This window comes from Amia ocellicauda, chromosome 21 (genome assembly GCF_036373705.1).
Source record: "Amia ocellicauda isolate fAmiCal2 chromosome 21, fAmiCal2.hap1, whole genome shotgun sequence".
In the NCBI taxonomy this organism is placed as follows: Eukaryota; Metazoa; Chordata; class Actinopteri; order Amiiformes; family Amiidae; genus Amia; species Amia ocellicauda.
Window position 1 is genome coordinate 19,740,084 of NC_089870.1, and position 13,886 is coordinate 19,753,969.

A 13,886-nucleotide genomic window follows, 5' to 3' on the forward strand; every position below is an offset into this window, starting at 1 on the left:
CAACGACGACGAACACGTCCCCCCCCCCGGCAGCGTTGTGAGGAAGCTCTTATTTTGTAAAGGTGAAGGAGAGACACGGGTGTGCCTTCGCCTCTAAGCCTGCCTGGCAATTAACAACACATGGACAATAATAATAATCATCATCATATTCATAATCAAGACAGAAAGTTAAAAAGATGCCGGTTCGGACTCAACAGGGGCCCCCAGGAATCTCTCCCCGGTCTACCAGGGGCAGCAGCACCGCTAACACAGCACGGCACGGCACAGACACACACACGCACAAACACACACATGCATACGCACACGCTCTCCCTCCAGTACCATGGCATTTCCAGCTGGTCCAGAGGCACTCGTGGGTCTTCGTGGGTTCGGTGCTGGTCTGCATGCTGGCGCAACAAAGGGGTTTAACTGACTCTTCGGCTGTGGCTCTGCTTTTCTCACTTAAGCATCCCAATGCATGAATGGCCAAGAGAGAGAGCGAGAGAAGAGAGAGGGGAGAGAGAGGGAGGGGGAGAGAGAGAGAAAGAGAGCGAGCGAGAGAGAAAGAACGAGAGAGAGCGAGAGTGGTGGTGGTGGTGGTGAGGGGGGTTCTGGGGGCTTGTGGGAGGCAACCACGGCACTGCTGACTTGCGGAGCTCACAGACTGATGCTGTAGGCAGGGCTGGCGAAGAGGAGGGAGGGAGGAGAGGAGGAGAGGAGGAGAGGAGGGGGGGTGAGAGCAGATTGTAAACACCGCAGTCCTCCACTGCAGCAGATCAGCCCTGCGATTGTGACAGCCGGGGGCCATGCTCTTTTCTTGAAAGGGGATGCGAACGCCCTTTCACATTAAAAGCCCCCGCCCCCCCACCACTGTGCGGAGGAGGAGTGGGGGTCTTTGGGGAGCGGCGGGGGCTCAGCCATTGAAATGGTTAATTGGGCCTGGCAGGGAAAGGACAGCGCTGGGCTCTGGCTCCAGTTGCCGGGGTTTAGAAAGATGCACCGTCATGCCAGCGACACAGACAGCACTGATGGACTGAGTGATTGGTTTTCATTTATAATTTTGACTATTTCAGCTACAAAGGTGATGAAGAAGATGATGATGATTATTTTTAATTTATCCTGATGGCTAGGTACAACCTTTCCTGCTATCTCAGACCCGGCCCAGTCCAGCCCAGGTGTGTTCTGCTGTGCTGTCGGGTTGCTTAAGCACTCGGGCTGTTATCAATGGCTTGTATCAGAGCAGGACAGTGCAAAAAAACTGAAGAATAATAAAAGCCTATCCATGAATTCCTGAAGCTTTGACAAGCAAAGCTCCGCAGCCCCGTCTCTGAACAGGTAATGAAAGGAGCTGGGGAACCTGGGCCCCTTTGACCCAGTCCGAGAGCCCTCTGACCCGCTGTCTGTTTCCAGAGCCCACCCTGGCCGGAGGAAACTCCACTACAGGACACGCCTGACTGACCATGAGAGGTTCAGTAACCAGTACAGGAGAGGGAAGGTCGGGGGGGGTGAGTGAGCTCATCCTGACTCAGGATGAGGTCACCCCCCCCGCCGTGCGCCTGTGCCGAGTGATGTCACTACTGACGCCCCCACCCGACTGAGACCCTGCCGACAGGCGTAGACCGCCGCCCCCGGTGTCTGCTGGGGATTGACACTTCAGTGCCGTTTCCCCCCCGGTGCTCCTGGGGCCGGTTGAACTAACAGGATCTGAAATCAGGATCGCATCCGGGCTCACTGGATCCGGATCATGAAAGAGCGGTGTACGAAGCAGATCAAGATCCGGCTCCACTGCTCCGAGTGTTTGATCCGATTATCAAGCAGCGCGTGCAGTTTCCTATTGACATACACCGGCTCGTCAGACTGTGCGGCTGTTTGAACTTTTACCGCTAATGACACAATGACAATCATAAACCTTTCTGAAAACTGTACTGTACTATTGCTGATGAGTTTATTAATCAATTAAGCTTAGTTGTTCACTACGTTTCCCAGTGCGTCTTAATGTCTGTGCTTATTGCTGCTACTGGATCCGACACGATCATTTGTAGTCCGTCATCCGAAAAGCTGTCCGTCAAGGGCAGGGCACATTGAATCCGTTAAAACCTCACAAAGAACATAACCCAGGGCCGGCCCGTGGCATAGGCAGAATAGGCAAATGCTAGGTGCGCCGTCCATCCATAGGGGCGCCCACAGGGCCGGTCCTCTCGTTAGGCAAGTATAGGCAGCCTCCAGTGTGACAATTGGCAGGCGCCCCTGATGAACGCTGTCAGCCGCCCCCTCTAGCGTGAACGAAACACCGTCTCCAAATCCCTCCCCCCCCCCCCCCCGCTAACGTGAAAAAAAGCACCATCAGCACCCCCCCCCGGTTGGAAGCGTGGACAGAGCACCGTCAGCATCCATCGGGGGGAGGGGGGATAGTTGTAGTAGTCTTGCCTAGGGTGGCAGAATGTCCAGGGCCGGTCCTGACACAACCTTTCCAGGTGTGCGTTTCTTTAACTCCTCAACTACAAAAATAATATAAATATATAAAAATACGTCTTCCTCATGAAAAACCTCTACATACCTCTACATGTCTAAATACCTGGGTCTGCGTGTTTGTCTGCATGTCTAGGGAGCCCCACGCCTGCTGAGGACCCCCTGCGTCCCAGAGAGCGAGTTCCCACGAGCTCTCCTCGTTGAGATGCACTCAATTGCTTAACGAGACCTGTGTGTAATCATCTTTCAGCTGGAATAAATAAATATATATCAAACAGCTCGATCTCCTGAGAGGGCTGGCTGGCCGCGGCTGCTCCCCCAGCAGGTGACGGCGATTGTCTAGGCAGATGAATGGCTAATCGAATGTGAAGTGAAGCGTGTGAGGACATGAGTCGGCCTTTATCTCAGTCACCTGTGTGTATCTGAGAGCGGGCGGCTGGTCAATACCACCCCAGGGATGATGACAATAAAAATAGATGCATTGATAATAATAATAATAATAATTTAAAACTTATGAAAACAAGGAAAACATGTAATTGCTCTATCAGTTGGCTACCTCATTTCAGTTCCTCACTCATAAGTCACTTCTAATTCCACACCAGAAGGGGAACCAGCCCCCCGACGCTTCCCCCGGTGGACCCCCTCGGGCCATGCTTGCTCCGGCTCGGCACACAGGAATTGGTGAGGCTAAACTTCACTGCCACTGTCCCGGCGCCTGGCTCTGCTCTGTCCTGTCTACAGCGCCTGCGTGAAGATCCTGTGCGGCTCCGTCAAACCCTGGAGACGGGATTGAATCTGGCCAGAGGGATAACCCAACAGAACCCTCCCCCACTTCCCTGTGCAGCCCTCCTGGTGCCAGTGTGGTGCCGGCAGAGCCCACGGTAGGTTAGTGGAGTAGAGGCGCTACCATATACATGGATAAAGCCTTGTGTAAAAGCCAGGCTGACTCCACTAACAGACGCCCTGCAGACAGGAAGCTGTACACGACCCCAAAACCGTCCCATACAACACGCAATCCCCTCTCTAACACACAACACGGCACCCAGCGCACAGATAAACGACGCCCTGTTCTCTCACCGCGTTCGACAGACCCTCAGGTTTGGCACAGCCGGGCCTGATTTGCACCTCAGCCTCCTCCTCACAAGTAACTGAGAGACCTTGGTGCTCATCCGTTTAATAATTGATGAACCACAAAGGATTATTGACATTTTATTTACGCGGGCGCCTCTGAGCGTTAACCGACTTGAAAGCTCCAGCGTAACCGCCCCCCCGCGGCCCCCACCGGCCCGGGAAGACAAAGGGATTTCCACGTGGGAATCGCATCCCTTTCCCCGCCACAGGGATGCACCCCAGCCCACAGACAACACAGTCTTAAACAACAGTCCTCTGTTCTATTCAAGGTTGCTCATTAGCAATGCAAACTAGCATGGGGGGGGTGTGACAGTATTGCGACAGATTCCAGCACCGTTTATTCCCTGTCCAGTGTGTGCCGAGCAGGGCTGCCGGGATGAGCGTCTCCGCGTGTCCGCACCGGCCCGGCTGCCTCCCTCCGCCCAGACACACGCACACGCACACGCACACGCAACAGCAGCCTCAGCTCGGCTCCGTAGCCACGGCAACGGGCACCTTCAACAGCGGAGAGGCAGGCGGCGGGGGGAGAGAGGGAGAGAGGGAGAGAGTGCATCTCTCTCTCAATGCACAGCGGCAAACAGGGAGAGAGCACAAGGAGTGTGTCTCTCTTTCTTCCTCTCCCTTGCTCCCCCCCGTGCCTCACTCTATCACTCTCTCTCTGCACAGAGGGAGGCAGGGGGAGTGAGCAGAGTGGAATGTTTCTTTCTCTCTCTCTCTCTCTCTCTCTCTCGCTCTGCAGAGGCAGGTAGGGGGAGTGAGCAGAGTGGAATGTGTTTCTATCTCTCTCTCTCTCTCTCTTGCTCTCTCTCTCGCTCTGTCTCTGCACAGAGGCAGGTAGGGGCAGTGAGCAGAGTGGAGTCTCTCTCTCTCCAGCCCTCAGGGGGGTAATTCTCAGGAGGCGCAGACAAGTAGGTCACATGACATCAGGCTGAAGACAAACAGGGCCGGAGAGCACGGGGAGCCTTGTGCCCCGAGAGAGGGGTCGGCCACATCCTGGAGCGGCACGGCTCGGGTCGCTGTAGCAGGGAGGACCCTTTAGTCGTACTGTGTGTTACACTACAAACACACACCCCCACGACACCGGCCCGCCAGGGGAGTCGCGATGTGAAACCCCGGCGGGAGCGGAAGGTGTCTGTGACGTGGGTCAGAGAGAGACCCGCCGCCCGAGAGAGGCAGAGCTGCCCAGAGCGGACCGGCCGGCCTGCGGGAGTGACTTGCAAAAAAAAAAAAAAAAAGGTTCAGGAGCAAACGACAGCAGAGAAACTGAACTCGTCTGACAGAGAGAGAGTTTGCAGGAGTCCCCCCACTTCTTTGCCTCTTATCAGGCAGGGGAACACAGACAGAGACAGGGAAGAAGAGAGAGAGCGAGAGAGAGAGAGAGGGAGCTGTTGCCCACGGTGACAAGTCTGGCTCACAGGGGACAGGAAGTCGTTAATCAGGCCACGCCCCCTGCTTCAGCACAGTGATGTCATACCTGCAGCCAGAGCGACACGGGGGCTGCGGCCCACCCTCCCACTGCCTGCCGTCCCCCCTGTGCGCACTGCAGCCCGGGCCCCTCCCAGTCCGGCACGGTCCCCCCCCCGCAGCAAGACACACTCATCCACCGGGGCAACCTTCCCAGCGCCCGACACAGGGACTCGACCAGAAATCATTAATTACGCACATCAATAATTAAAGCAGAATGGCTGGCGTTCTCCTGGTTTCATTTCTAAGCGTCTATATTGAGCTGTTGTTGTCGTCGTTGTCTTCCCGCGCGTTTGAGCATTAGCTTTAATCTGGATGTCGGCGATGACAGATGTGGGTCTGAGCACCGAGATCGGAGCCAAACAGTGATGTTAGTCCGATGTCAACACCCATCCCCCCCACCCCCGCCGGGGAGCCTGCCGTTGTGCACGTTTCTGTGCCGAGACAGACAGACAGAGAGAGAGGCAGCGAGACAGAGAGACAGAGAAAGAGACAGACAGACAGGGGGGACTGTTGCATGAAGGAATTAAATAACGCCTCACGTCTCGCCGGCACCAGTGTGTCAGCTTCGGCACTGTAAGGGTTTGGGTGACTGCAATTCTGGTCTCTTTATTTATTCATTCACTTGTTCAGGGCTGACATTCAAAATAAAATAAAACTCAGGCAGGCCTCATTAGCTCCAGGATGCCACACCGATTCATAAAAAACACTGCGGTGAACACGGAGCGCCGCAACAATGGCAATTAAAGAGGCCATATTAACACCGCCAGCGTCTTCAGAGGAGACGGAGACGAGAGAGAGCAGAAAAATGAAACCTTCACAGCAGAGAAAGAAGGGAAAAAAAGCCGATGCTTTAATGATGCTCAATAATTCATGTTTTGTTGACAACTACTGCAGTGCTATAAAGGCTGCCTGCCACCGTGGGCTCCTCTCGGGCTATAAATAGAGTGCTCTGGAGCGTTGGAGCCGGGGAGAGGGACGGCTCTCCTCAATAAAATATATAGTTATAAATAAAGATCATTATAATAATTTGATTCCTTAGAAAACAGACAACCCTGCTTTCTTGGAGAGCATCCACAGAGCGGTTCGTCTCCTCGTCTCTGTGCTGAGGAGCACCAAGCATGGTCCCTGCCGTTCGTCCGTCTGTGATCGGTCCCAGTCCAGGTCTCCAGAGCCTAGGACAGGCCCGTGGCACCCCCTGCTGTCCGTAGTGGGAACTGCAGCTGCTCTAACCTGCTTCTCCCGTCTTCTAGAACTTTCCTGGACGTTCTGGAGCTCTCACTCAGGAGGCAGGGAGTGGGGCAGGGCAAACACACACTCCTACATATACACTCACGGCCTCACACACACATACACACACACTCTCACACACACACACACACAGTTAAACTGTCAGACACACAGTCACACACACACTGTCAGACACACACACACACACTCACACTGTCACGCACACACACACACACACACATAGCCCTACTCAAGGCCAGTGAACCCACGCACACACACGCAGACAGAAACAAACACAAACTCTCTCGCTGATCTAAAGACGACACGTGGATTTTTTGCATCAGGACGGTGGGAATAAAACAGTTATCCAAGTAAAGCCCGAAACACAGGAGAGCAGACTAACACCGGCAGGAAAGAAAGGAGCTGCGTGTGACGTACTGGGGGATCGAAGGGTCAGAGACATGCATATGAAGCAGTCAGTAACAGGCGTTGAAGTTCCCTACAATCACTCTGAGGAAGACGTGCTCAGCTGGGAGCTGGAGGTTTTCCGGGGACTTTGCTGTGGAGTGATTCACACTACAGATGCTGCCATCCCGGCTTCATCAGCGCCAGCATCTGTAATGTGAATCACTCCACAGCAAAGTCCCCGGAAAACCTCCAGATGAAGGAAAAGCAAGAAAAGCCTTTTCGGCAGAAACCGAGAGTTGAACGAACGTGTGACAATGACTCTGGGCTTCTCAGAAGGTAAATTAACTGCACATTAGAGGTAAAGGATTAATTCTCAGAAAGCCTTCAATTATTTTGCTTGGGGCCCAAGGAAGCAACATTCCTGACACCAATTTAAAACCAAATGACTACGACTGAACTGAGGTTCGTATTAAATCCGTTCTTGAAGCAACAGGGACTTCAAGAACCATCTCAGCCTTTAAATAAAGCATCCGTGAGTCTTAGCGCTCGGCAGGCTGCGATGGCACAATCATGCCACAAGGTGGGGCATTCTGGCAATGTAAACAGCGCTACTTCCTGCCCGGAAAGCCACTACAGATGATTCATGTCAAAAAAGCTGTGTCAGATGATGTCGGTTATTATTAGTTAAAGGACCGCAGTAATTTAAAACCCTCGCACCAGCAGGTAGTAGTAGTAAAGTAGTAGAATACATATGACAAGTCGTAGGGGATGGGGAGAGGCGTAGGGGACAGGAGCGCATCGCAGGGAACGGGGAGAGTCGAAGGGGACAAGGGCATGTCCTAGGGGACAAAACAGGTACAAAAAGAGGTACTACATAGACGTGTCACTGTTATATCATTATATTTGTAAAATAAAGGCATTTGCATTATTTTTGTATTGTTGCTGTTTAATGTCAATACTGACTTGGCTGGTTACAATGCAATCTTAAGCAGAAGTATCCAATAATAATAATAATAATAATAATAATAATATATAGTGAAATAAAGTGTGTACAGCTTTATGATTTATTATATAATCCAGGTCATAACATTACAATATTGGCCCAACTATAAAACGGTCCCAGATTTAAGACAACCTTACTTTATAACAAAGAGAGATATTTTGAAATACAAAAACATGCCCCATCATATCAGACAGATACTTCAGCAGTCAATGGGGAGAAGTAAACCGTGTCTTTAATCACCATTAGGGGGCGTGAGTGACACAAGTTTCTGATCCAGTAAAGCTCTGATTGTTTGTAATACAACAATCCAGGTTTGTGTTCCGATATGGAAACATCACATAAATTAATCTGAAACCCCAAACCACTCATGCAGCGCACGCACACCTCAGCAATCTCACAGAACCAGTAATAATATCAGTATCAATACAACACACAACCACAATCACAGAAATGCCAGGTCAGAGCTGAGCTGCGTTGCGTTCACGAAGCCAGGCCCAAAAAACTAGTCGCTAAACCGGTTCTGTAGCTGCCGTGTTCACGTCGACAATCACCGCTCGACGCTGCTGTGATTTTTTTTTTTTGCTTTGCCGATCTGTGCAGAGCTTCTTCCCAGAGTATAGTGGCCTTTGTGTTTGTTGTATGTAACCTGTGTTTTGTCAACGCAGAACAATGTGTGTGTGAACACGGGGAAACCAAACGGAAGTGATATAGACAGCAGAGAGGACTGACCGGGCCAGAGCGACAGCAATCCAGTACATATCAGGGCTTTGACTCTTTCTCTTGCACCGTTGTCTTTGTCAGTACAGTATGGCATGGCACGGCACAGCATGGCACGGCCCGGCACCAGGGCTGATGATATACGGCAATTAATACAGGAGACACAAAACGAGCGAGAGTGCCACAAACCCCGTGAAACACAACACTGCCGGTTGTTGAGCTGTGACAGTTCTCCTGTGTGCGTTCTGTTATTGTCTTGTGTGTGTGTGCGCTGCTGCTGTTATTGTCGCACTTGCGTAGCCGCCTAATTCCCAAACAGGTTTTAAACGTGCGTAAAAGGGCAAACACAATGGACTCGAAGGCCGGAGCACCAGCTGTGCGGCAGCGCCCGTCAGGACACGGCGCTCACTGAGCTCAGACAGGAGACGAGACGAGAAAGACAAACAGTCCGGTGGCTCGGCTGGAGCGACAACGGCCCCCCGACGCATGAGGGACCCAGAGAGCCACTCTGTGTCTCCATTGATCGCCTCACACAACACACACAGCACAGAAACCAGAAAATGGGTGATTTGGAGAGAGCTGGGACTGTACAGGCAACCAGAGAGGATTATTCACACACACACTCACATTGAGAGCTGGACTGAGTGCCATTTTAGAGGCTGTTATAAATTGACCTTAAACGATGCCTGAGAACCCGAGGTATTGACCAGGCTTTGCTCCAGGATTAATCTGAGCTGCTCCTTTACTGCACAGCTGCATTTTCTTTCCAAAATATCCAACAAGCCCAATCAATATGGCCGACGGCAAACGAACATGCTAAACATGCCCATTTTTTAAAATTAATTTGTGTAGCCTGTAGCCTGATTGCTTTAGTGAAAAGTGCTTTGGCTCCGGACGGTCCAGTTGCTCAGTATTCACACCTCTGTGCCCTCAGCCTGCCCCCCCAGCAGACACACGAGCTCCGTAACCCTCTCTCTCATTCTCCCTCTCTCTCCTTCTCCCTCCCTCTCTCTCTCTCTCTCTCTCTCTCCCTCCCTTCCACACAACTTAATACAACCAACAGCAATTAAAAAAACAAATGTTAATTTGAGCTCAAATGTTTTTGCATTTTTATTCCCCTGATAAAACATTCCTTCTCCTTCTGCATTTCAACACAACATATTATGCACAACTCCACAGAAACACAGGACAAACAGGAGCACCTGTAACGCAATGCACTGCCTGTGACACAAGGAGGAGTGAATGACAGAGGTGAGCCCTGAGCCGAAATGGAGGTCAGGAGCAGCAGGAACAGTGAACCATGATTCAGTGTTTGCCTGTGGCCGGGTTCACACGGGCATTGTATGACTGAAACAAGACTTGATAAACGTTCAAATCACACGGCTTGGTTGCTGACCTCTGCAATGTAAGACCGGACTGGAGCGAGGACTGACCACAGGGTCAACAGTGTCTCTGGACACACAGGAGCGACACTGCAGTGAGACGTGCAGCGAGCCAGAGAGTTAGCAGACACAGAGGAGAGAGTCATACGGGGCAGGAGGGAAATGCAAAACGCAAACAAGCAGCAAAAAACAACATGAGAAACTTATAAAAACAAAATACAAATCAAACTGAAGTAAAAGGCAGGATAGATGTTTATAAAAGGCCAGGATGAGAGAAACGCAGGAGGACGAGCAGAGCGGAGCGCCGGGGACAGAGGGGCGAGACGCGGCGACGGAAATGAGCGGAGATGGAAAGACACAAACCGGAAGAGAGCGGACAGCGCAAGGCAGAAGTGAGAGGCACAGCGGGCCGCCGGGCCGGGCACAGCCGCCCCAGTTACCTTTCTGTCTGTCGAAGCCCCGCAGCACAGAGGTGGAGCCCATCCGGTCTGCGCCCGCATCCCGCGCCGACTCCCTGCGGCCCTCGGCGGCCCGGCTCTGGCCCGGCTTCTTCTGCCCCTTGTCCTCGGGGGCAGCGGGCTCCACTCGCACCTCGGGGGGCAGGAAAGGGGCCGGCTGGGGTTTGGTGCCGGCCGCGGCCCTGTCCTCCGTGGCGGTCCCGCTCTGGCCCCTGTCACTGGGCTGCCTCTCTCTCTGGGAGCCGGGCTGGGGCTCTGGGGGGATGGGCGAGGTGAGGGCCGGGACGGGCGGCGCGGGGGACTCGGCCAGCCGGGGCGCGGGGGAGTCCTGGTCCCTCTTGGGGCTCTCGTCGGAGGCGGACGAGGCATCGCAGGACTCGATGATCAGTTCGCTGTCCAGCTCTGCCTCGCGCTCCTCACGCAGGATGCTGTACTGGATGGAGGGCGAGGCGGGCGAGGGCAGCGGACCCCCCATCTGTCCGAAGCTCATGTACCCGGAGCCGGGCAGCTCCTCTGGGGCCGGCGGCTCCTCCGACACCAACTCAATCTCGGAGTCGCCCGACTCGGCGCTGCTGGCCTCGGGGTCCTGCGTGGTGGGCAGAGCCGGAGAGGCCGGGGACTTGGGGGGCCCGGGCTTCACGGTGGGGCACGGGGCCGCGGCGGTGCCCTGATCCGGCTTTCCCTGGTCTGCCTGGAATGACGCCTCAGACAGGGACTCTGACTCCTCTGTGAGAGAGGGAGACAGAAGACAGCAGGTTAGCGCACGGCACCTCGGCAGTCATCGGCATGCCCACGCCTGCAGCATTGCGTCCGGCTGCTGCCCACTGGTGATACGGAGGCTGGCGCTGCGGGGCCACACTCCCACTCCCCCTGTGTTTGGGGCTCCTCTCACACAAACACTTCTACTTTCCAGCAAAACAACTATGACTAATCTGGCCCTGGAAATATTTTACATGAGAAAAATCACTCAAGTCTCTTTCAGCAGAATAAGGTGAAAATAAAACTCATCCGAACCCCAAGGAGGGAAGCGCTGTGTGCTCAGGGGTCACGGGCTCGCGGCACAGAGCCTGGTGTGGAAAACTAAAGCAGCACGAGGCAGGCCCCCGAGAGGTGCGGCTCTGTCCACCTTAGGGTGACCGAGTCTCGATTAACTGACTAAGATGGCTTCGGAGACACGAGCCACGAGATGCATCGAGCCATCGGCAAACCATCTGCCACGGCTCCACAGCACAGCAGGGAACTCGACGAATTGAGACTGTTTCAATGAACCTCATTCCCTAACGTAAAAACAACGTATTGAGGTTGTATTTGTATGTTTGTGTTACTGTCGAGACACAGTAAACTGTAGAACACAATCTGCTCCTCAACATTGAAAAACAAACAACTCAAACCAGTTTAAAACAAACAGCGCCATAAAAACACACCAGCAGGTACAACATGAACACAGGATAGCTTCTGAAGTAGGAAACTCCGTATTGAAGACCCTGCATCCACACAGTAAGGAGACGGGGAGACGGGGGGCCGGATTGGGACTGAGGACCAACTGAAGGGAGGGGGGTGCCTGGCTGCAGTACCGAAAAATGTCATGGTGCAATAAGGTGTACCTGTGAGGGGCGGTGTGGAGGAGCCGGGGCTGTCGTCCTCGGGCTCGGACAGGGTGACAGTGGGCACGCCCTCCAGCCCCAGGCTCAGGATGCTCTCCTTCTCCGACACGGCGACGGGCGGCGCGGGGGGCGGGGGCACGGCGCTGCTCTGGGTCAGCGTGATGCGCACCGGGCTGGCGGTCAGCGGCGTGCCCAGGCTGCGGTACGACTGGTAGTCAGACAGCTCCTCGTCCGACGGGTCCTCCACGTAGGGGAAAGCCTGCTCGTCCAGCGCCGCACCCAGCGTCTCCGCCGGCGCCACGGCCTCCAGGGGCTTGGGGGGGGTCTTGTCGGAGTAGTCACCGAGGTTCGATAGCATGTCTGGGGGGGTGGGGGTGCCATTGCCACCCATCCCCGTCGTCCAGCTCTCTGGCGACGTCTCGTGCGGAGGCTGCTGGGGCAGCGGCCCCCTCGGACCCTCGGAGCTGCTGATGTCCAGGTAGTTGTAAGGCTCCATCTTCTCCGACTCAAGGATGAGGTTCTTGGCCACGTCGATGGACTCCCCAGGGGTCATCTCGATGCCCGAGTCTGAGCTGAACATGCCGTGCGACTCCAGGCTGGGGATGCGGTCGCGGGTCTCCGTTTTGGACTCTGCGTGTTTCAGTTTCAGCGCTGGCTCGTCCTCCTCCTGCTGCCGATTCCCCGGGCCCTCGGGCAGCGGTAGCTCCCCGGAGAAGTAGGACGTGTCGGGCTGGAAGGCGAAGCTCTGGCCGGACAGCAGGGAGGTGTAGAGGTCAGCATCGTCACCGCCCACCGACTTCTGGAGTAGGCTGTCCCCACTGCCTGGAAAGAGACAATGGACAGGGGACAGGGGACAGGTCAGCAGTGTTCAGGCAATGTGGATCAGCACATAGAGGACTAGAGGACTAAATCCCTGGACAGCAGGTGAACAGAGCCCGGAAAGATGGCAGATGTGACAAGGGAAGAAAACAGACATCCCCCTCAAGTAAGAACAAATCCCAAAAGAGAAAGGAGCGCTGTATAAGGCAATGCACACGTTTTTGATTCCCTTTCCCAAGGAGCTGAGCGCCCCGGGACCCAGTGCTATCAGGTGGGGTGGCTCAGTGCGTGACTCTCCACAGTAACACCAGGGAGGGAGGGGCAGAGCCGGCTGCCGCAGAAACAAAGGATGCTTGTTGCTCGGTGCCGGTTTCTAAACAAACACTGATTGTCTGCACACAAGCATGTCACAAGCCTCTCAGGACGCCTGCATGTCATTTCCTGGTCGAGAGCTTTATTCCTGTTGTGCTGTTTGTGTCTCGATATATAAATCACTCATTCATTCAGTTTTTCCTCCATCATGCCTAGTTTGGGTACAGGTCTGTTTTTCAATTAACACAAAACAATTATAACGCACATTTATGTCATGAAATCTCGTGATACATTGCTCCCACGCTAAATGAAAGCGACGCACTTTATCTACTTGCGTTTTGTAAATGTGTGCACAATGCCATGATACTCGAGATGAAATATGATTTGAACAAAGCTTCTGATTGGTGAAGTGGCCATGGTCGTACATTTTCTGGTTTATATTTGGATGTTTTTATGTAAATAAATGCACTCCAGTACACATCACAGCTGGGCACTCTAGCCGCACAGCCCTCACTGCTCTGGCGACACCGAGCCACAGTGCCGGCCCACGCCTCCACACACCGCTCCCGAGCTCGCTCCCAGATGGATTACTTCAGGGAGGGGAGCTGAATGGGCTATAAATAGACTCTGGAGCTGTCGGGGGGAGGAGGCCTGGTCGTGGGCTGAGGGCTGAATCTCTGGGGTCTCTGACAGGGACTGGGAATGAGATCTCACTTTGTCAGGACGTCCCATATCTTCCACAGCCTCCCCCCCGTGCCTATTCCTCCCCAGTGATCAGACCCTGCCCCAGAGGTCAGGGCGGCACCAGGGCGGGGCAGCGGCCCTTCCTCCCCTGCACGGGCACACCTGCACCTGTTGTCATCACCCCCCCACCCCACCCAATCGGAAAGATTTATTTAAATTACAGGTA

General features: G+C 54.0%; 1 protein-coding gene across 3 annotated transcripts in view; it reads right to left on the reverse strand.

Moving 5' to 3' along the window:
- rtn1a (reticulon 1a) overlaps positions 1–13,886 on the reverse strand; it is a 48,279-nt gene that overhangs the window by 10,495 nt on the left and 23,898 nt on the right. Inside the window, exons 2-3 of one of the 3 annotated variants that reach the window (XM_066694268.1) lie at positions 11,846–12,667; positions 10,224–10,967 (exon numbers count right to left, since the gene is read on the reverse strand). In XM_066694268.1, coding sequence (XP_066550365.1) covers positions 10,224–10,967; positions 11,846–12,667 — 1,566 coding nt within the window. Of the gene's footprint in view, positions 1–303; positions 595–10,223; positions 10,968–11,845; positions 12,668–13,886 lie in introns of those variants that run through there. The other 2 variants (XM_066694269.1, XM_066694270.1) reach the window with 2 other exon arrangements.